The following is a 23,635-nucleotide window of genomic DNA, read 5'->3' as shown; positions in this document are numbered from 1 at the left end:
TGTCCTATTAGGGAAAACTATTCCATGCCATGCACTTTAAAACAGCACACAGTTCATAATTTTATTTGCTGGTGCTGTACAATTTAGAGATAATAAGATTCAAGGCAGCATGCACAAAGTCATGGGTTTGTCAACACAAACCTGTGAAGTGTCGTATATTCATGTCGTATAACACTGGGACATGATGCGTTTTTGCAGCCATGTTGAGTGTGTCACTGACTGGACAACAGTGCAAACATGAACACTGTTCATTAGTTCTTCGCAAAGAATGCTTTGTAAATGAGGCCCAATGATCCCAGCATACCTCAAAGTCCACCGAGGCTTTGGCTGCAGAAGAGGTTCTGGAAGATTGTAAATTGGTCATCACAGTCACCTGCGGGAACCCCACAGAGAATCTCTGAAGGGATTTGAAAAAGGTGGCTGCAGCACACGGACCCAACAATCAAAAAAGTGGACACCATTCACCATGAGGAATGGGCTGAGAATCCCCAGGTACACCGTAATATAGCTTTTATTATTATTATTAAAAATATGTTCTTCATACAGATGTTAGATTAATATAGTAAAAAGTAAGATTCCTTCAGACATAGCACAAAATCATGAAGAAAACATAACAAGTACTTCAGAATGTGAGGAAATGTGATGTGCAGTACCAGAAAAGCCCTGCACAGGGTTTAACCTGGTGAAGTTTTCAGTCTGACACACCAGTACAAGAGGTGTAAAATAAACCAATACAATGGTGCATTCAAAATGCTACTTAATAAAACTGAATTTTAATGCTGTAGCTGGTGATGGGCAATTATTAGTAATTTTAGCTGGTTTAAAATTCTGCATGATAGATTCTAAATATTTAAAACTATGATTGAACAGACGCTACTTTACAACTGAAATATAGTAACTATTGATTCTGGAGCCAGATGCGTGCAGATATGTGGTTGTGGGTGGTTTATTTGGGTAGAAAGGTTTGCATGTTTCGGGGATGTGGGAGGAAACCTGAGCACCAGGGGGAAACCCACACAGACACGGGGAGAACATACAAACTCCACACAGAAACACCCTCCACCCTCACAGGTGGCGGTGTTTCTGTGAGTCTCCGTGCTGTCCTGAAGTAAACTCCCCCCATCCTGAATTCTATGGAGGGAATGCAGGCTGGAGGGGGAGTGTTACGGGGTGAGGTATGGGGGTGAGGGAGATAGTAGGAGGAAAGGACGGTGGGGGAAGGATGTGGGGTGGGGTAAAGGGATGAAGGGGGTGAGGGAGACAGGGGAAGGGTAGAGGGTTAGGGAAAAGAGGGTGGAGAAAAGGAGGGGTGGGAGAGGGAGTAAAGGAGATGGGGATGGGGGGGTGGATGTAGGGTTGAAAGGAGGGTGGAGAGGTGACTGAGGAGGAAGCTAATGGGAAGTGGTAGCAACTTCCTCCACCTTACTGTCGCTGTCACACTTGGGCTTCTTGTGCATCCAGCTCCAGCTCCTCTTCTTCTTTTCCTTCTCCTCCTTCTCTTTCTTCTTCTCCATCTTCTGTTTCTCTTTCAACTCCTTTTTCGGCTCCCTTTCTTTCTTCTTCTCTGCCTCCTTTTGTTGTTTCTCCTTCAGTTTCTTCTCCGTCTTTTCTTTTTTACTTACCTGGCTGTCCCCCTGTGTCGGTGCAGCCTGGTTCTCCGGCTTCTTCTTGGAGTGAAACCAGAAACGTCTCCTCTTGGTTTGAAGTGTGAGGCAGCGCTGCTCCAGTTTGATCTTTTCCTCCTCCAGGTTTTTCACGTCCTCTCCCAGTTTGGTTTTGTCCTCGTCCAGTTCCTTATTGTTTTTCTCTAGCCGTGTCTTGTCCTCCAACAGTTTCTCGTGGTCTTTCTCCAGCTGTGTCTTTTCCTCCACCAGCTTGGTGTTCTCCTCCTGCAGCCTCCTCATCTCGTCCTCCACCTGTTTAAGTCTTTCCTCACAGCTCTCCTGTTTCTCTGTGAGTTTCTTGTTGATGTTGTCCTGCAGACTGTTGTATTTTGTCTGCCAGGTTTTTTCGACAAAGCGGTTTTCTGCTTCTGTCTTCAGCTGCTGGATGGTGGCCTGTGTGAATTTCTCAGTGAGACTCTGTTTGTCTTTCTGGAGCTGAAGGTTTTCGCTTTCTGTTTGGCACAGCTGCTCTCTCAGTTCGCTCAGCTGCTGTTGTTGCTGTAGCACTTGGCTTTGTTCTTCTTCCAGCTGTGCTTTCCCCTTGTTGAGCTCCTGCTGATAGTTGAACTCTGCGGTCTGTTTCTCCTCCACCTTCAACTTAAAATGATCAGAGTGGTCGGACATTAACATCTCATGTTTTTTGTTGCGCTCCAGAAACGTCTCACTTTCCTGCACAAGCTCCTTCTCTTTGGCCTCCAGCTCCTTTTGCTTGGCCTCCAGCTGCTCCTTCAGATTTTGGACCTGCTTATGGGGAGGGTTCTGCACCATGCTGTCTACCGTATCCCGCAGGTTCCAGTTGTACTGCTCACAATTATAAAGCCGGATCCTCAATTGATGAATCTCCTGGTAAGGATCATTTGCTGGCCTGTGATAAAATGGACGGCCACGAGAAACATATCCCCCTCTGCATGGTGTGGTCCGAGTTTGATCCATGGTCTGAGTTTGATCCATGGTCTCAGTTTGAGCCATGGTCTCAGTTTGAGCCATGGTCTCAGTTTGATCCATGGTCTGAGTTTGATCCACGGTCTCAGTTTGATCCATGGTCTGAGTTTTAGTCATGGTCTGAGTTTTAGTCATGGTCTGAGTTTTAGTCATGGTCTGAGTTTTAGTCATGGTCTGAGTTTTAGTCATGGTCTGAGTTTCAGCCATGGCTTTGAAAAGTTCGATTGATACTGTTGATTCTCTGTTGAAATCTTCTCCGTAGTGAATCGCAGTGAAACACAAATCTTTGTGTGGTTCTTCTGACTGTCTCTGACTTCTAAGCTGATCTGGGCTTTGATCTGGATCCTAGAATGATGACATCACTCGGTCTATGACATCAAAGGAATCAGCTGTTTTCTGGACTGTTTATGTTTAAATCATAGGCTGTATATAAAGTTGGATGACACATCCCCACCTACTCCCACTCTGTTTTTGTTTTCCTTGTCATTGCAACATATGAAAGAGTTGTACAGAACATATGAATATAATGAGTTTGTTAAATTGTGAACTGATTGAACATACTTATTATAACATAACATATCCTCACATTATATAAAGAGGTTAAAATAAATGTAACAAATAAAATAAATAAGAAAGGGGGGTTGGGTGCAGAGGTCTCAGTATTCAACAAGGACACCATTCTCTACAATGTCCCACACAGTTACAATTTCACATTCAGACATATAATACATATTATATATTTTTATATATTAGTATATACTTAATGTTAATTATATATGATGTTTTATGCATTTTTTACCTTTTCTACATTTCTGACAAAAGAAATATACGCATCTATTTCTGATAGAAACACTTACAAAGCAGGCTTCTTCTTGATGCACTTCATTGTGTGAATTAAAAAGTTGCCCACATTGATATCAGATTAACAACAAAAACAGTTTTGGGATTCCTCTCACCACAATAAATCAGGATCTCAGTAGCTTCAATTGAATCTTGAATTTAATTGCTTGGCATCTGAAATCATTCTTAGTCTTCGGCCAGAAAATAAACAATATCTTAATCTGACTGTGTGATAATATCAGTCTATTTTGAATTAGCTTGGTTGGATGACTCTGTGCTCCTCTTTGGCCAGCTGGGAATTTGCAGCTCTTATTGTCTTGAAGATCTTTTAGTCACATCTCCTAACAATTCACTTTTGACTATGACACACTCACACACTGGAGGTGTGAACTGTGACTGTAGAAGTTTGTGATTTCCTACTTCATATACAGCCTGTGAAATTGCAATAGTTTATTGCCATTGTTTTAAATGGTGAGATACCCTCACTATTTGGAACACACTACTAGACACACGTGTCTATTTGCAATCAAAATGTTGGTAGGGTATGTTACATGGCAGCATACTGTCTAGTTCGAACCGGGCTGTGAAGCTTTAGCTATATTTTAGTTGTTACCTGAAGTATCGTAGACGTGAGTAACCTGTGTAACTAGTTTCATGGTTATGGTGGATTCAAATGAATGGTCAGGTATTTGTTTTTTTGTAATTGCAAAAATAGACTGAACAGTGGAACACATTTCTAAATCAAGTTGGATAATGTTTTTGGAAGTAGTTTGTAGTCAGTGTAAACTCATTGCAGCATGCACAGCCATAGATGCCATCAGTAAATCTTTTAACTAGCATGTTCAGGTTTTTACCTTTCAGCGATTTAACAAAACTGTATGTTTTCAACAGTGGTTTCACAGTTGTATTTACTCTGTACTCACCAAAATATTTGTTATACTTGTTTTGCCCAAAAGCACAAAGAAGTATTACTTGTTAACACTTCTCTATTGAGTTGTAATGTTTATGAATATGTTTTGTTTTCAGGCTGATCAGCTGACTGAGGAGCAGATTGCTGGTGAGTCCTATGCTAACAATTTTAAATTTGTTACAGGCAACTCTTCATCTCACTAAGAAGTTTCTGGACTGTTTATGTTTAAATCATAGGCTGTATATAAAGATGGATGACGCATCCCCACCTCCTCCCACTATGTTTTTTTTTCCTTATCATTGCAACATATGAAAGAGTTGTACAGAACATATGAATATTATGGTTTGTTAAATTGTGACAACAACAAAAGTGAAAACATTTGAGATTACGCAAAAGGAAAGGACAAGTAAGTTCCAATTCCAATTTAGAGATAATAAGATACAAGGCAGCATGCACAAAGTCATGGGTTTGTCAACACAAACCTTCTATGCAGTGCCCCTTTCCAAGATTGAGACTGGTGAGTAGTATGTTTATTTGCTTCTTTGGCCTGAGAATCCCCAGGTACACTTTATTATAAATATTATTATTATTAAAAATATGTTCTTCATACAGATGTTAGATTAATATAGTAAAAAGTAAGATTCCTTCAGACATAGCACAAAATCATGAAGAAAACATAACAAGTACTTCAGAATGTGAGGAAATGTGATGTGCAGTACCAGAAAAGCCCTGCACAGGGTTTAACCTGGTGAAGTTTTCAGTCTGACACACCAGTACAAGAGGTGTAAAATAAACCAATACAATGGTGCATTCAAAAGGCTACTTAATAAAACTGAATTTTAATGCTGTAGCTGGTGATGGGCAATTATTAGTAATTTTAGCTGGTTTAAAATTCTGCATTATAGATTCTAAATATTTAAAACTATGATTGAACAGACGCTACTTTACAACTGAAATATAGTAACTATTGATTCTGGAGCCAGATGCGTGCAGATATGTGGTTGTGGGTGGTTTATTTGGGTAGAAAGGTTTGCATGTTTCGGGGATGTGGGAGGAAACCTGAGCACCAGGGGAAAACCCACACAGACACGGGGAGAACATACAAACTCCACACAGAAACACCCTCCACCCTCACAGGTGGCGGTGTTTCTGTGAGTCTCCGTGCTGTCCTGAAGTAAACTCCCCCCATCCTGAATTCTATGGAGGGAATGCAGGATGGAGGGGGAGTGTTACGGGGTGAGGAATGGGGGTGAGGGAGATAGTAGGAGGAAAGGACGGTGGGGGAAGAATAAAGGGGGGTGGGGGAAGGATGTGGGGTGGGGTAAAGGGACGAAGGGGGTGAGGGAGACAGGGGAAGGGTAGAGGGTTAGTGAAAAGAGGGTGGAGAAAAGGAGGGGTGGGAGAGGGAGTAAAGGAGATGGGTATGGGGGGGTGGATTTAGGGTTGAAAGGAGGGTGGAGAGGTGAAGGGGACTGAGGAGGAAGCTAATGGGAAGTAGTAGCAACCTCCTCCACCTTACTGTCGCTGTCACACTTGGGCTTCTTGTGCATCCAGCTCCAGCTCCTCTTCTTCTTTTCCTTCTCCTCCTTCTCTTTCTTCTTCTCCATCTTCTGTTTCTCCTTCAGCTCCTTTTTCTCCTCCCTTTCTTTCTTCTTCTCTGCCTCCTTTTGTTGTTTCTCCTTCAGTTTCTTCTCCGTCTTTTCTTTTTTACTTACCTGGCTGTCCCCCTGTGTCGGTGCAGCCTGGTTCTCCGGCTTCTTCTTGGAGTGAAACCAGAAACGTCTCCTCTTGGTTTGAAGTGTGAGGCAGCGCTGCTCCAGTTTGATCTTTTCCTCCTCCAGGTTTTTCATGTCCTCTCCCAGTTTGGTTTTGTCCTCGTCCAGTTCCTTATTGTTCTTCTCTAGCCGTGTCTTGTCCTCCAACAGTTTCTCGTGGTCTTTCTCCAGCTGTGTCTTTTCCTCCACCAGCTTGGTGTTCTCCTCCTGCAGCCTCCTCATCTCGTCCTCCACCTGTTTAAGTCTTTCCTCACAGCTCTCCTGTTTCTCTGTGAGTTTCTTGTTGATGTTGTCCTGCAGACTGTTGTATTTTGTCTGCCAGGTTTTTTCGACAAAGCGGTTTTCTGCTTCTGTCTTCAGCTGCTGGATGGTGGCCTGTGTGAATTTCTCAGTGAGACTCTGTTTGTCTTTCTGGAGCTGAAGGTTTTCACTTTCCTTTTGGCACAGCTGCTCTCTCAGTTCGCTCAGCTGCTGTTGTTGCTGTAGCACTTGGCTTTGTTCTTCTTCCAGCTGTGCTTTCCCCTTGTTGAGCTCCTGCTGATAGTTGAACTCTGCGGTCTGTTTCTCCTCCACCTTCAACTTAAAATGATCAGAGTGGTCGGACATTAACATCTCATGTTTTTTGTTGCGCTCCAGAAACGTCTCACTTTCCTGCACAAGCTCCTTCTCTTTGGCCTCCAGCTCCTTTTGCTTGGCCTCCAGCTGCTCCTTCAGATTTTGGACCTGCTTATGGGGAGGGTTCTGCACCATGCTGTCTACCGTATCCCGCAGGTTCCAGTTGTACTGCTCACAATTATAAAGCCGGATCCTCAATTGATGAATCTCCTGGTAAGGATCATTTGCTGGCCTGTGATAAAATGGACGGCCACGAGAAACATATCCCCCTCTGCATGGTGTGGTCCGAGTTTGATCCATGGTCTGAGTTTGATCCATGGTCTCAGTTTGAGCCATGGTCTCAGTTTGAGCCATGGTCTCAGTTTGATCCATGGTCTGAGTTTGATCCACGGTCTCAGTTTGATCCATGGTCTGAGTTTTAGTCATGGTCTGAGTTTTAGTCATGGTCTGAGTTTTAGTCATGGTCTGAGTTTTAGTCATGGTCTGAGTTTCAGCCATGGCTTTGAAAAGTTCGATTGATACTGTTGATTCTCTGTTGAAATCTTCTCCGTAGTGAATCGCAGTGAAACACAAATCTTTGTGTGGTTCTTCTGACTGTCTCTGACTTCTAAGCTGATCTGGGCTTTGATCTGGATCCTAGAATGATGACATCACTCGGTCTATGACATCAAAGGAATCAGCTGTTTTCTGGACTGTTTATGTTTAAATCATAGGCTGTATATAAAGTTGGATGACACATCCCCACCTACTCCCACTCTGTTTTTGTTTTCCTTGTCATTGCAACATATGAAAGAGTTGTACAGAACATATGAATATAATGAGTTTGTTAAATTGTGAACTGATTGAACATACTTATTATAACATAACATATCCTCACATTATATAAAGAGGTTAAAATAAATGTAACAAATAAAATAAATAAGAAAGGGGGGTTGGGTGCAGAGGTCTCAGTATTCAACAAGGACACCATTCTCTACAATGTCCCACACAGTTACAATTTCACATTCAGACATATAATACATATTATATATTTTTATATATTAGTATATACTTAATGTTAATTATATATGATGTTTTATGCATTTTTTACCTTTTCTACATTTCTGACAAAAGAAATATACGCATCTATTTCTGATAGAAACACTTACAAAGCAGGCTTCTTCTTGATGCACTTCATTGTGTGAATTAAAAAGTTGCCCACATTGATATCAGATTAACAACAAAAACAGTTTTGGGATTCCTCTCAGCACAATAAATCAGGATCTCAGTAGCTTCAATTGAATCTTGAATTTAATTGCTTGGCATCTGAAATCATTCTTAGTCTTCGGCCAGAAAATAAACAATATCTTAATCTGACTGTGTGATAATATCAGTCTATTTTGAATTAGCTTGGTTGGATGACTCTGTGCTCCTCTTTGGCCAGCTGGGAATTTGCAGCTCTTATTGTCTTGAAGATCTTTTAGTCACATCTCCTAACAATTCACTTTTGACTATGACACACTCACACACTGGAGGTGTGAACTGTGACTGTAGAAGTTTGTGATTTCCTACTTCATATACAGCCTGTGAAATTGCAATAGTTTATTGCCATTGTTTTAAATGGTGAGATACCCTCACTATTTGGAACACACTACTAGACACACGTGTCTATTTGCAATCAAAATGTTGGTAGGGTATGTTACATGGCAGCATACTGTCTAGTTCGAACCGGGCTGTGAAGCTTTAGCTATATTTTAGTTGTTACCTGAAGTATCGTAGACGTGAGTAACCTGTGTAACTAGTTTCATGGTTATGGTGGATTCAAATGAATGCTCAGGTATTTGTTTTTTTGTAATTGCAAAAATAGACTGAACAGTGGAACACATTTCTAAATCAAGTTGGATAATGTTTTTGGAAGTAGTTTGTAGTCAGTGTAAACTCATTGCAGCATGCACAGCCATAGATGCCATCAGTAAATCTTTTAACTAGCATGTTCAGGTTTTTACCTTTCAGCGATTTAACAAAACTGTATGTTTTCAACAGTGGTTTCACAGTTGTATTTACTCTGTACTCACCAAAATATTTGTTATACTTGTTTTGCCCAAAAGCACAAAGAAGTATTACTTGTTAACACTTCTCTATTGAGTTGTAATGTTTATGAATATGTTTTGTTTTCAGGCTGATCAGCTGACTGAGGAGCAGATTGCTGGTGAGTCCTATGCTAACAATTTTAAATTTGTTACAGGCAACTCTTCATCTCACTAAGAAGTTTCTGGACTGTTTATGTTTAAATCATAGGCTGTATATAAAGATGGATGACGCATCCCCACCTCCTCCCACTATGTTTTTTTTTCCTTATCATTGCAACATATGAAAGAGTTGTACAGAACATATGAATATTATGGTTTGTTAAATTGTGACAACAACAAAAGTGAAAACATTTGAGATTACGCAAAAGGAAAGGACAAGTAAGTTCCAATTCCAATTTAGAGATAATAAGATACAAGGCAGCATGCACAAAGTCATGGGTTTGTCAACACAAACCTTCTATGCAGTGCCCCTTTCCAAGATTGAGACTGGTGAGTAGTATGTTTATTTGCTTCTTTGGCCTGAGAATCCCCAGGTACACTTTATTATAAATATTATTATTATTAAAAATATGTTCTTCATACAGATGTTAGATTAATATAGTAAAAAGTAAGATTCCTTCAGACATAGCACAAAATCATGAAGAAAACATAACAAGTACTTCAGAATGTGAGGAAATGTGATGTGCAGTACCAGAAAAGCCCTGCACAGGGTTTAACCTGGTGAAGTTTTCAGTCTGACACACCAGTACAAGAGGTGTAAAATAAACCAATACAATGGTGCATTCAAAAGGCTACTTAATAAAACTGAATTTTAATGCTGTAGCTGGTGATGGGCAATTATTAGTAATTTTAGCTGGTTTAAAATTCTGCATTATAGATTCTAAATATTTAAAACTATGATTGAACAGACGCTACTTTACAACTGAAATATAGTAACTATTGATTCTGGAGCCAGATGCGTGCAGATATGTGGTTGTGGGTGGTTTATTTGGGTAGAAAGGTTTGCATGTTTCGGGGATGTGGGAGGAAACCTGAGCACCAGGGGAAAACCCACACAGACACGGGGAGAACATACAAACTCCACACAGAAACACCCTCCACCCTCACAGGTGGCGGTGTTTCTGTGAGTCTCCGTGCTGTCCTGAAGTAAACTCCCCCCATCCTGAATTCTATGGAGGGAATGCAGGATGGAGGGGGAGTGTTACGGGGTGAGGAATGGGGGTGAGGGAGATAGTAGGAGGAAAGGACGGTGGGGGAAGAATAAAGGGGGGTGGGGGAAGGATGTGGGGTGGGGTAAAGGGACGAAGGGGGTGAGGGAGACAGGGGAAGGGTAGAGGGTTAGTGAAAAGAGGGTGGAGAAAAGGAGGGGTGGGAGAGGGAGTAAAGGAGATGGGTATGGGGGGGTGGATTTAGGGTTGAAAGGAGGGTGGAGAGGTGAAGGGGACTGAGGAGGAAGCTAATGGGAAGTAGTAGCAACCTCCTCCACCTTACTGTCGCTGTCACACTTGGGCTTCTTGTGCATCCAGCTCCAGCTCCTCTTCTTCTTTTCCTTCTCCTCCTTCTCTTTCTTCTTCTCCATCTTCTGTTTCTCCTTCAGCTCCTTTTTCTCCTCCCTTTCTTTCTTCTTCTCTGCCTCCTTTTGTTGTTTCTCCTTCAGTTTCTTCTCCGTCTTTTCTTTTTTACTTACCTGGCTGTCCCCCTGTGTCGGTGCAGCCTGGTTCTCCGGCTTCTTCTTGGAGTGAAACCAGAAACGTCTCCTCTTGGTTTGAAGTGTGAGGCAGCGCTGCTCCAGTTTGATCTTTTCCTCCTCCAGGTTTTTCATGTCCTCTCCCAGTTTGGTTTTGTCCTCGTCCAGTTCCTTATTGTTCTTCTCTAGCCGTGTCTTGTCCTCCAACAGTTTCTCGTGGTCTTTCTCCAGCTGTGTCTTTTCCTCCACCAGCTTGGTGTTCTCCTCCTGCAGCCTCCTCATCTCGTCCTCCACCTGTTTAAGTCTTTCCTCACAGCTCTCCTGTTTCTCTGTGAGTTTCTTGTTGATGTTGTCCTGCAGACTGTTGTATTTTGTCTGCCAGGTTTTTTCGACAAAGCGGTTTTCTGCTTCTGTCTTCAGCTGCTGGATGGTGGCCTGTGTGAATTTCTCAGTGAGACTCTGTTTGTCTTTCTGGAGCTGAAGGTTTTCACTTTCCTTTTGGCACAGCTGCTCTCTCAGTTCGCTCAGCTGCTGTTGTTGCTGTAGCACTTGGCTTTGTTCTTCTTCCAGCTGTGCTTTCCCCTTGTTGAGCTCCTGCTGATAGTTGAACTCTGCGGTCTGTTTCTCCTCCACCTTCAACTTAAAATGATCAGAGTGGTCGGACATTAACATCTCATGTTTTTTGTTGCGCTCCAGAAACGTCTCACTTTCCTGCACAAGCTCCTTCTCTTTGGCCTCCAGCTCCTTTTGCTTGGCCTCCAGCTGCTCCTTCAGATTTTGGACCTGCTTATGGGGAGGGTTCTGCACCATGCTGTCTACCGTATCCCGCAGGTTCCAGTTGTACTGCTCACAATTATAAAGCCGGATCCTCAATTGATGAATCTCCTGGTAAGGATCATTTGCTGGCCTGTGATAAAATGGACGGCCACGAGAAACATATCCCCCTCTGCATGGTGTGGTCCGAGTTTGATCCATGGTCTGAGTTTGATCCATGGTCTCAGTTTGAGCCATGGTCTCAGTTTGAGCCATGGTCTCAGTTTGATCCATGGTCTGAGTTTGATCCACGGTCTCAGTTTGATCCATGGTCTGAGTTTTAGTCATGGTCTGAGTTTTAGTCATGGTCTGAGTTTTAGTCATGGTCTGAGTTTTAGTCATGGTCTGAGTTTCAGCCATGGCTTTGAAAAGTTCGATTGATACTGTTGATTCTCTGTTGAAATCTTCTCCGTAGTGAATCGCAGTGAAACACAAATCTTTGTGTGGTTCTTCTGACTGTCTCTGACTTCTAAGCTGATCTGGGCTTTGATCTGGATCCTAGAATGATGACATCACTCGGTCTATGACATCAAAGGAATCAGCTGTTTTCTGGACTGTTTATGTTTAAATCATAGGCTGTATATAAAGTTGGATGACACATCCCCACCTACTCCCACTCTGTTTTTGTTTTCCTTGTCATTGCAACATATGAAAGAGTTGTACAGAACATATGAATATAATGAGTTTGTTAAATTGTGAACTGATTGAACATACTTATTATAACATAACATATCCTCACATTATATAAAGAGGTTAAAATAAATGTAACAAATAAAATAAATAAGAAAGGGGGGTTGGGTGCAGAGGTCTCAGTATTCAACAAGGACACCATTCTCTACAATGTCCCACACAGTTACAATTTCACATTCAGACATATAATACATATTATATATTTTTATATATTAGTATATACTTAATGTTAATTATATATGATGTTTTATGCATTTTTTACCTTTTCTACATTTCTGACAAAAGAAATATACGCATCTATTTCTGATAGAAACACTTACAAAGCAGGCTTCTTCTTGATGCACTTCATTGTGTGAATTAAAAAGTTGCCCACATTGATATCAGATTAACAACAAAAACAGTTTTGGGATTCCTCTCAGCACAATAAATCAGGATCTCAGTAGCTTCAATTGAATCTTGAATTTAATTGCTTGGCATCTGAAATCATTCTTAGTCTTCGGCCAGAAAATAAACAATATCTTAATCTGACTGTGTGATAATATCAGTCTATTTTGAATTAGCTTGGTTGGATGACTCTGTGCTCCTCTTTGGCCAGCTGGGAATTTGCAGCTCTTATTGTCTTGAAGATCTTTTAGTCACATCTCCTAACAATTCACTTTTGACTATGACACACTCACACACTGGAGGTGTGAACTGTGACTGTAGAAGTTTGTGATTTCCTACTTCATATACAGCCTGTGAAATTGCAATAGTTTATTGCCATTGTTTTAAATGGTGAGATACCCTCACTATTTGGAACACACTACTAGACACACGTGTCTATTTGCAATCAAAATGTTGGTAGGGTATGTTACATGGCAGCATACTGTCTAGTTCGAACCGGGCTGTGAAGCTTTAGCTATATTTTAGTTGTTACCTGAAGTATCGTAGACGTGAGTAACCTGTGTAACTAGTTTCATGGTTATGGTGGATTCAAATGAATGCTCAGGTATTTGTTTTTTTGTAATTGCAAAAATAGACTGAACAGTGGAACACATTTCTAAATCAAGTTGGATAATGTTTTTGGAAGTAGTTTGTAGTCAGTGTAAACTCATTGCAGCATGCACAGCCATAGATGCCATCAGTAAATCTTTTAACTAGCATGTTCAGGTTTTTACCTTTCAGCGATTTAACAAAACTGTATGTTTTCAACAGTGGTTTCACAGTTGTATTTACTCTGTACTCACCAAAATATTTGTTATACTTGTTTTGCCCAAAAGCACAAAGAAGTATTACTTGTTAACACTTCTCTATTGAGTTGTAATGTTTATGAATATGTTTTGTTTTCAGGCTGATCAGCTGACTGAGGAGCAGATTGCTGGTGAGTCCTATGCTAACAATTTTAAATTTGTTACAGGCAACTCTTCATCTCACTAAGAAGTTTCTGGACTGTTTATGTTTAAATAATAGGCTGTATATAAAGATGGATGACGCATCCCCACCTCCTCCCACTATGTTTTTTTTTCCTTATCATTGCAACATATGAAAGAGTTGTACAGAACATATGAATATTATGGTTTGTTAAATTGTGACAACAACAAAAGTGAAAACATTTGAGATTACGCAAAAGGAAAGGACAAGTAAGTTCCAATTCCAATTTAGAGATAATAAGATACAAGGCAGCATGCACAAAGTCATGGGTTTGTCAACACAAACCTTCTATGCAGTGCCCCTTTCCAAGATTGAGACTGGTGAGTAGTATGTTTATTTGCTTCTTTGGCCTGAGAATCCCCAGGTACACCTTATTATAAATATTATTATTATTAAAAATATGTTCTTCATACAGATGTTAGATTAATATAGTAAAAAGTAAGATTCCTTCAGACATAGCACAAAATCATGAAGAAAACATAACAAGTACTTCAGAATGTGAGGAAATGTGATGTGCAGTACCAGAAAAGCCCTGCACAGGGTTTAACCTGGTGAAGTTTTCAGTCTGACACACCAGTACAAGAGGTGTAAAATAAACCAATACAATGGTGCATTCAAAAGGCTACTTAATAAAACTGAATTTTAATGCTGTAGCTGGTGATGGGCAATTATTAGTAATTTTAGCTGGTTTAAAATTCTGCATTATAGATTCTAAATATTTAAAACTATGATTGAACAGACGCTACTTTACAACTGAAATATAGTAACTATTGATTCTGGAGCCAGATGCGTGCAGATATGTGGTTGTGGGTGGTTTATTTGGGTAGAAAGGTTTGCATGTTTCGGGGATGTGGGAGGAAACCTGAGCACCAGGGGAAAACCCACACAGACACGGGGAGAACATACAAACTCCACACAGAAACACCCTCCACCCTCACAGGTGGCGGTGTTTCTGTGAGTCTCCGTGCTGTCCTGAAGTAAACTCCCCCCATCCTGAATTCTATGGAGGGAATGCAGGATGGAGGGGGAGTGTTACGGGGTGAGGAATGGGGGTGAGGGAGATAGTAGGAGGAAAGGACGGTGGGGGAAGAATAAAGGGGGGTGGGGGAAGGATGTGGGGTGGGGTAAAGGGACGAAGGGGGTGAGGGAGACAGGGGAAGGGTAGAGGGTTAGTGAAAAGAGGGTGGAGAAAAGGAGGGGTGGGAGAGGGAGTAAAGGAGATGGGTATGGGGGGGTGGATTTAGGGTTGAAAGGAGGGTGGAGAGGTGAAGGGGACTGAGGAGGAAGCTAATGGGAAGTAGTAGCAACCTCCTCCACCTTACTGTCGCTGTCACACTTGGGCTTCTTGTGCATCCAGCTCCAGCTCCTCTTCTTCTTTTCCTTCTCCTCCTTCTCTTTCTTCTTCTCCATCTTCTGTTTCTCCTTCAGCTCCTTTTTCTCCTCCCTTTCTTTCTTCTTCTCTGCCTCCTTTTGTTGTTTCTCCTTCAGTTTCTTCTCCGTCTTTTCTTTTTTACTTACCTGGCTGTCCCCCTGTGTCGGTGCAGCCTGGTTCTCCGGCTTCTTCTTGGAGTGAAACCAAAAACGTCTCCTCTTGGTTTGAAGTGTGAGGCAGCGCTGCTCCAGTTTGATCTTTTCCTCCTCCAGGTTTTTCATGTCCTCTCCCAGTTTGGTTTTGTCCTCGTCCAGTTCCTTATTGTTTTTCTCTAGCCGTGTCTTGTCCTCCAACAGTTTCTCGTGGTCTTTCTCCAGCTGTGTCTTTTCCTCCACCAGCTTGGTGTTCTCCTCCTGCAGCCTCCTCATCTCGTCCTCCACCTGTTTAAGTCTTTCCTCACAGCTCTCCTGTTTCTCTGTGAGTTTCTTGTTGATGTTGTCCTGCAGACTGTTGTATTTTGTCTGCCAGGTTTTTTCGACAAAGCGGTTTTCTGCTTCTGTCTTCAGCTGCTGGATGGTGGCCTGTGTGAATTTCTCAGTGAGACTCTGTTTGTCCTTGTGGAGCAGAAGGTTTTCGCTTTCCTTTTGGCACAGCTGCTCTCTCAGTTCGCTCAGCTGCTGTTGTTGCTGTAACACTTGGCTTTGTTCTTCTTCCAGCTGTGCTTTCCCCTTGTTGAGCTCCTGCTGATAGTTGAACTCTGCGGTCTGTTTCTCCTCCACCTTCAACTTAAAACGATCTGAGAGGTCGGACATTAACATCTCATGTTTTTTGTTGCGCTCCAGAAACGTCTCACTTTCCTGCACAAGCTCCTTCTCTTTGGCCTCCAGCTCCTTTTGCTTGGCCTCCAGCTGCTCCTTCAGATTTTGGACCTGCTTATGGGGAGGGTTCTGCACCATGCTGTCTACCGTATCCCGCAGGTTCCAGTTGTACTGCTCACAATTATAAAGCCGGATCCTCAATTGATGAATCTCCTGGTAAGGATCATTTGCTGGCCTGTGATAAAATGGACGGCCACGAGAAACATATCCCCCTCTGCATGGTGTGGTCCGAGTTTGATCCATGGTCTCAGTTTGATCCATGGTCTCAGTTTGAGCCACGGTCTCAGTTTGATCCATGGTCTCAGTTTGAGCCATGGTCTGAGTTTTAGTCATGGTCTGGGTTTGAGCCATGGCTTTGAAAAGTTCGATTGGTACTGTTGATTCTCTGTTGAAATCTTCTCTGTAGTGAATTGCAGTGAAACACAAATCTTTGTGTGGTTCTTCTGACTGTCTCTGACTTCTAAGCTGATCTGGGCTTTGATCTGGATCCTAGAATGATGACATCACTCGGTCTAAGACATCAAAGGAATCAGCTGTTTTCTGGAATGTTTATGTTTAAATCATAGGCTGTATATAAAGTTGGATGACACATCCCCACCTACTCCCACTATGTTTCTTTTTTCCTTGTCATTGCAACATATGAAAGAGTTGTACAGAACATATGAATATAATGAGTTTGTTAAATTGTGAACTGATTGAACATACTTATTATAACATAACATATCCTCACATTATATAAAGAGGTTAAAATAAAAGTAACGAATGAAATAAATAAGAAAGGGGGGTTGGGTGCAGAGGTCTCAGTATTCAACAAGGACACCATTCTCTACAATGTCCCACACAGTTACAACTTCACATTCAGACATATAATACATATTATATATTTTTATATATTAGTATATACTTTATGTTAATTATATATGATGTTTTATGCATTTTATACCTTTTCTACATTTCTGCCAAAAGAAATATACGCATCTATTTCTGATAGAAACACTTACAAAGCAGGCTTCTTCTTGATGCACTTCATTATGTGAATTAAAAAGTTGCCCACATTGATATCAAGATTAACAACAAAACAGTTTTGGGATTCCTCTCACCACAATAAATCAGGATCTCAGTAGCTTCAATTGAATCTTGAATTTAATTGCTTGGCATCTGAAATCATTCTTAGTCTTCGGCTAGAAAATAAACAATATCTGGATCTGACTGTGCGATAATATCAGTCTATTTTGAATTAGCTTGGTTTAGAGTGAGTTTGCACTCACACATCTCTTCAGGTTGTTTACACAATAAGGATGACTGTGTGCTCCTCTTTGGCCAGCTGGGAATTTGCAGCTCTTATTGTCTTGAAGATCTTTTAGTCACATCTCCTAAGAATTCACGTTTGACTATGACACACTCACCCACTGGAGGTGTGAACTGTGACTGTAGAAGTTTGTGATTTCCTACTTCATATACAGCCTGTGAAATTGCAATAGTTTATTGCCATTGTTTTAAATGGTGAGATACCCTCACTATTTGGAACACACTACTAGACACACGTGTCTATTTGCAATCAAAATGTTGGTAGAGTATGTTACATGGCAGCATACTGTCTAGTCCGAACCGGGATATGAAGCTTTAGCTATATTTTAGTTGTTACCTGCAGTATCGTAGACGTGAGTAACCTGTGTAACTAGTTTCATGGTTATGGTGGATTCAAATGAATGCTCAGGTATTTGTTCTTATGTAACTGCAAAAATAGACTGAACAGTGGAACACATTTCTAAATCAAGTGGGTTAATGTTTTTGGAAGTAGTTTGTAGTCAGTGTAAACTCATTCCAGCATGCACAGCCATAGATGCCATCAGTAAATCTTTTAACTAGCATGTTCAGGTTTTTACCTTTCAGCGTTTTAACAAAACTGTATGTTTTCAACAGTGGTTTCACAGTTGTATTTACTCTGTACTCACCAAAATATTTGTTATACTTGTTTTGCCCAAAAGCACAAAGAAGTATTACTTGTTAACACTTCTATATTGAGTTGTAATGTTTATCAATATGTTTTGTTTTCAGGCTGATCAGCTGACTGAGGAGCAGATTGCTGGTGAGTACTTTTGCTAACAATTTTAAATTTGTTACAGGCAACTCTTCATCTCACTAAGAAGTTTCTGGACTGTTTATGTTTAAATCATAGGCTGTATATAAAGATGGATGACGCATCCCCACCTCCTCCCACTATGTTTTATTTTCCTTATCATTGCAACATATGAAAGAGTTTTACAGAACATATGAATATTATGGTTTGTTAAATTGTGACAACAACAAAAGTGAAAACATATGAGATTACGCAAAAGGAAAGGACAAGTAAGTTCCAATTCCAATTTAGAGATAATAAGATACAAGGCAGCATGCACAAAGTCATGGGTTTGTCAACACAAACCTTCTGTGCAGTGCCCCTTTCCAAGATTGAGACTGGTGAGTAGTATGTTTATTTGCTTCTTTGGGCTGAGAATCCCCAGGTACACCTTATTATAAATATTATTATTATTAAAAATATGTTCTTCATACAGATGTTAGATTAATATAGTAAAAAGTAAGATTCCTTCAGACATAGCACAAAAGTGTGAAGAAAACATAACAAGTACTTCAGAATGCGAGGAAATGTGATGTGCAGTACCAGAAAAGCCCTGCACAGGGTTTAACCTGGTGAAGTTTTCAGTCTGACACACCAGTACAAGAGGTGTAAAATAAACCAATACAATGGTGCATTCAAAATGCAACTTAATAAAACTGAATTTTAATGCTGTAGCTGGTGATGGGCAATTATTAGTAATTTTAGCTGGTTTAAAATTCTGCATGATAGATTCTAAATATTTAAAACTATGATTGAACAGACGCTACTTTACAACTGAAATATAGTAACTATTGATTCTGGAGGCAGATGCGTGCAGATATGTGGTTGTGGGTGGTTTATTTGGGTAGAAAGGTTTGCATGTTTCGGGGATGTGGGAGGAAACCTGAGCACCAGGGGGAAACCCACACAGACACGGGGAGAACATACAAACTCCACACAGAAACACCCTCCACCCTCACAGGTGGCGGTGTTTCTGTGAGTCTCCGTGCTGTCCTGAAGTAAACTCCCCCCATCCTGAATTCTATGGAGGGAATGCAGGATGGAGGGGGAGTGTTACGGGGTGACGTATGGGGGTGAGGGAGATAGTAGGAGGAAGGGACGGTGGGGGAAGAATAAAGGGGGGTGGGGGAAGGATGTGGGGTGGGGTAAAGGGACGACGGGGGTGAGGGAGACAGGGGAAGGGTAGAGGGTTAGTGAAAAGAGGGTGGAGAAAAGGAGGGGTGGGAGAGGGAGTAAAGGAGATGGGGAGGTGGATGTAGGGTTGAAAGGAGGGTGGAGAGGTGAATGGGACTGAGGAGGAAGCTAATGGGAAGTAGTAGCAACCTCCTCCACCTTACTGTCGCTGTCGCACTTGGGCTTCTTGTGCATCCAGCTCCAGCTCCTCTTCTTCTTTTCCTTCTCCTCCTTCTCTTTCTTCTTCTCCATCTTCTGTTTCTCCTTCAGCTCCTTTTTCTCCTCCCTTTCTTTCTTCTTCTCTGCCTCCTTTTGTTGTTTCTCCTTCAGTTTCTTCTCCGTCTTTTCTTTTTTACTTACCTGGCTGTCCCCCTGTGTCGGTGCAGCCTGGTTCTCCGGCTTCTTCTTGGAGTGAAACCAAAAACGTCTCCTCTTGGTTTGAAGTGTGAGGCAGCGCTGCTCCAGTTTGATCTTTTCCTCCTCCAGGTTTTTCATGTCCTCTCCCAGTTTGGTTTTGTCCTCGTCCAGTTCCTTATTGTTCTTCTCTAGCCGTGTCTTGTCCTCCAACAGTTTCTCGTGGTCTTTCTCCAGCTGTGTCTTTTCCTCCACCAGCTTGGTGTTCTCCTCCTGCAGCCTCCTCATCTCGTCCTCCACCTGTTTAAGTCTTTCCTCACAGCTCTCCTGTTTCTCTGTGAGTTTCTTGTTGATGTTGTCCTGCAGACTGTTGTATTTTGTCTGCCAGGTTTTTTCGACAAAGCGGTTTTCTGCTTCTGTCTTCAGCTGCTGGATGGTGGCCTGTGTGAATTTCTCAGTGAGACTCTGTTTGTCCTTCTGGAGCTGAAGGTTTTCACTTTCTGTTTGGCACAGCTGCTCTCTCAGTTCGCTCAGCTGCTGTTGTTGCTGTAACACTTGGCTTTGTTCTTGTTCCAGCTGTGCTTTCCCCTTGTTGAGTTCCTGCTGATAGTTGAACTCTGCGGTCTGTTTCTGCTCCACCTTCAACTTAAAACGATCAGAGAGGTCGGACATTAACATCTCATGTTTTTTGTTGCGCTCCAGAAACGTCTCACTTTCCTGCACAAGCTCCTTCTCTTTGGCCTCCAGCTCCTTTTGCTTGGCCTCCAGCTGCTCCTTCAGATTTTGGACCTGCTTATGGGGAGGGTTCTGCACCATGCTGTCTACCGTATCCCGCAGGTTCCAGTTGTACTGCTCACAATTATAAAGCCGGATCCTCAACTGATGAATCTCCTGGTAAGGATCATTTGCTGGCCTGTGATAAAATGGACGGCCACGAGAAACATATCCCCCTCTGCATGGTGTGGTCCGAGTTTGATCCATGGTCTCAGTTTGAGCCTAGCTTTGAAAAGTACAACTAATAATAATAATAATAATAATAATAGTAATAATAATAATACATTTTATTTAAACCGCCTTTCACAACATTCAAGGACACTGTACAATCACACACAACACAATAAATCATAACAAACTATACAAGTAAATTAACACAATAAATCAAAACAGACTATACAAGTACAAAAGTAGATTAAAGTGAATAGGCAATCTTGAACAGGTAGGTTTTGAGTTTGGATTTAAAGAGAGTCAGTGTTACGGATGTCCTGTGGTAGTGAATTCCAAAGAGTAGGGGCAGAACGGCTAAAAGCTCTGCTCCCCATGGTGCTAAGACGGGCAGGGGGGACATTGAGGTGGATGGCGGAGGACGACCTGAGTGAATGAGTGGAGGTGGCAATGTGGAGGAGATTGGACAGATATGGGGGGCTAGGTTGTGAATAGTCTTAAAGGCATACAGAAGGATTTTAAAGTCAATTCTATATTTGACAGGAAGCCAGTGGAGTTGTTGTAGAACAGGGGTAATGTGTTCGGATGTGGAGGTTTTGGTGGTGATGCGAGCGGCTGAGTTCTGGAACAGTTGGAGCTTATGAAGTGATTTTTTGGGGGGCCGAAGAGAATAGAGTTGCAGTAGTCAATACGAGAGGTAACAAGGCTATGAATAAGGATGGAAGTCGTATGGGAGGTGAGGGAGGGACGGAGACGATTAATGTTCCGTAGATGAAAGTAAGCAGACCTGGTGATGTTATTGATGTGGGATTGGAATGATGATGAGCTATCGAGGATGGTACTGGACTGGTACTGTTGGTTCTCTGTGATTTTCTAACTACCATTTTGTCATCCCCTACAACAAATTGCTGCAGTGCCCACCATGACAGCATCTCCCCCGTTACGTATTGCGCTATAACGCGGAGCCGCATTCTGCTCCTGCTGAATGATCCTCTTTGCCACCCCTCCTTCTGCACCTCCCTTCCCCCCGCATTGAACCAGACCATGCTTGGTGCAGTAGACCATATGTGTCAAACTCAAGGCCCACGAGATAATTTTATATATAATTGTTTTTAATGGTCCGGAGATATGAAGCGTTGGTAACACGATAAACTACAGATCCCATAATGCAACACTTCAGCTGCCTTGCCGCGTATAGTTAGAAACAAATGGACACAAAGCAAAAACACTTTTATTCAGTTTTTTAGCTCTTGTGTGTGTGTTTATATAATTCCTGATAATGAAGAATCGTATCCTGACATTATGAAGGACTACACACAAACACAAAGCAGCAAGCACTGTCGAGCAACAGTTGGCACAGGGGTCTATGGTACTGAACCAAGCTTCACATTTGTTCAGTAAAAACGATGTTAGTTAGCTACATTAGAGAAAGAGACAGACAGACATGTGGCTTTTTAAGGTGTAGCTTCTACAGAGCTAATCTGCTGGGGGGACCTGTCTTGATTCACTTAGATCCTCTCTTCCTTGTTTTCCGTTGCTTTTCTTTTTCTTCTTTTCTCTCTTATTTACAGTGAAATAGAGGAAAGCTCTCCAGAGGGTCATTAAAACTGCACAGAGGATCACCGGTTGCCCTCGGACATTACACACTCTGGACACTCTCTCTTTGAATTGCTGCCATCAGGGAGAAGGTCCAGGTCAACCAAAACTAGGACTGACAGACTTAAAAATCCCATAGCAGTAACCACATTACATGCTGTAATGCTATAAAGTGGAACTGTGACAGAATGCTTACTGGCATGGGTTGTGTCTGCTTCATTTAAGCTGCTCCAGTGTGTGAGGTTCTTTTGTTTACTTGATGTTTGTTCTCTTTGTACTGATTTTAAGTTATTTATTTATTTTTATTTTTTATTTTATGCATAGGACAGACTGTTTGGCACCTTAATCTGGTTGTACGATGTTGCAATGACACTAAAACTTATCTTATCTTATCTTAACTTAACTTATCTTACCACATTGTCCTATTAGGGAAAACTATTCCATGCCATGCACTTTTAAACAGCACACAGTTCATAAATAATTTTATTTGCTGGTGCTGTACAATTTAGAGATAATAAGTTTCAATGCAGCATGCACAAAGTCATGGGTTTGTCAACACAAACCTGTGAAGTGTTGTATATTCATGTCGTATAACACTGGGACATGATGCGTTTTTGCAGCCATGTTGAGTGTGTCACTGACTGGACAACAGTGCAAACATGAACACTGTTCATTAGTTCTTCGCAAAGAATGCTTTGTAAATGAGGCCCAATGATCCCAGCATACCTCAAAGTCCACCGAGGCTTTGGCTGCAGAAGAGGTTCTGGAAGATTGTAAATTGGTCATCACAGTCACCTGCGGGAACCCCACAGAGAATCTCTGAAGGGATTTGAAAAAGGTGGCTGCAGCACACGGACCCAACAATCAAAAAAGTGGACACCATTCACCATGAGTATAATATAGCTTTTATTATTATTATTAAAAATATGTTCTTCATACAGATGTTAGATTAATATAGTAAAAAGTAAGATTCCTTCAGACATAGCACAAAATCATGAAGAAAACATAACAAGTACTTCAGAATGTGAGGAAATGTGATGTGCAGTACCAGAAAAGCCCTGCACAGGGTTTAACCTGGTGAAGTTTTCAGTCTGACACACCAGTACAAGAGGTGTAAAATAAACCAATACAATGGTGCATTCAAAATGCTACTTAATAAAACTGAATTTTAATGCTGTAGCTGGTGATGGGCAATTATTAGTAATTTTAGCTGGTTTAAAATTCTGCATGATAGATTCTAAATATTTAAAACTATGATTGAACAGACGCTACTTTACAACTGAAATATAGTAACTAGTGATTCTGGAGCCAGATGCGTGCAGATATGTGGTTGTGGGTGGTTTATTTGGGTAGAAAGGTTTGCATGTTTCGGGGATGTGGGAGGAAACCTGAGCACCAGGGGAAAACCCACACAGACACGGGGAGAACATACAAACTCCACACAGAAACACCCTCCACCCTCACAGGTGGCGGTGTTTCTGTGAGTCTCCGTGCTGTCCTGAAGTAAACTCCCCCCATCCTGAATTCTATGGAGGGAATGCAGGATGGAGGGGGAGTGTTACGGGGTGAGGAATGGGGGTGAGGGAGATAGTAGGAGGAAAGGACGGTGGGGGAAGGATGTGGGGTGGGGTAAAGGGATGAAGGGGGTGAGGGAGACAGGGGAAGGGTAGAGGGTTAGTGAAAAGAGGGTGGAGAAAAGGAGGGGTGGGAGAGGGAGTAAAGGAGATGGGGATGGGGGGGTGGATGTAGGGTTGAAAGGAGGGTGGAGAGGTGACTGAGGAGGAAG

General features: G+C 41.8%; 2 protein-coding genes across 2 annotated transcripts; one reads left to right on the top strand and one right to left on the bottom strand.

Moving 5' to 3' along the window:
• Positions 1-1,391: 1,391 nt before the first annotated feature.
• LOC113171642 (trichohyalin-like) lies at positions 1,392-11,174 on the bottom strand. The gene is made up of 5 exons (XM_026374149.1): positions 10,896-11,174; positions 10,503-10,739; positions 5,842-7,382; positions 4,370-4,385; positions 1,392-2,951 (listed from the first exon to the last, which is right to left on the bottom strand). The coding sequence occupies exons 1-5, from the start codon at positions 11,172-11,174 to the stop codon at positions 1,392-1,394; spliced, it is 3,633 nt and encodes a 1,210-aa protein (XP_026229934.1).
• Positions 11,175-16,267, top strand: LOC113166244. The gene is made up of 3 exons (XM_026366284.1): positions 11,175-11,390; positions 13,335-13,365; positions 15,630-16,267. Exons 1-3 carry the CDS (start codon positions 11,178-11,180, stop codon positions 15,992-15,994), a joined length of 609 nt encoding a protein of 202 aa, XP_026222069.1. The 5' UTR covers positions 11,175-11,177; the 3' UTR covers positions 15,995-16,267.
• Positions 16,268-23,635: the final 7,368 nt, after the last annotated feature.

This window comes from Anabas testudineus, chromosome 13 (assembly GCF_900324465.2).
Source record: "Anabas testudineus chromosome 13, fAnaTes1.2, whole genome shotgun sequence".
In the NCBI taxonomy this organism is placed as follows: domain Eukaryota; kingdom Metazoa; phylum Chordata; class Actinopteri; order Anabantiformes; family Anabantidae; genus Anabas; species Anabas testudineus.
This window is presented reverse-complemented; position numbering and strand designations above follow the sequence as displayed.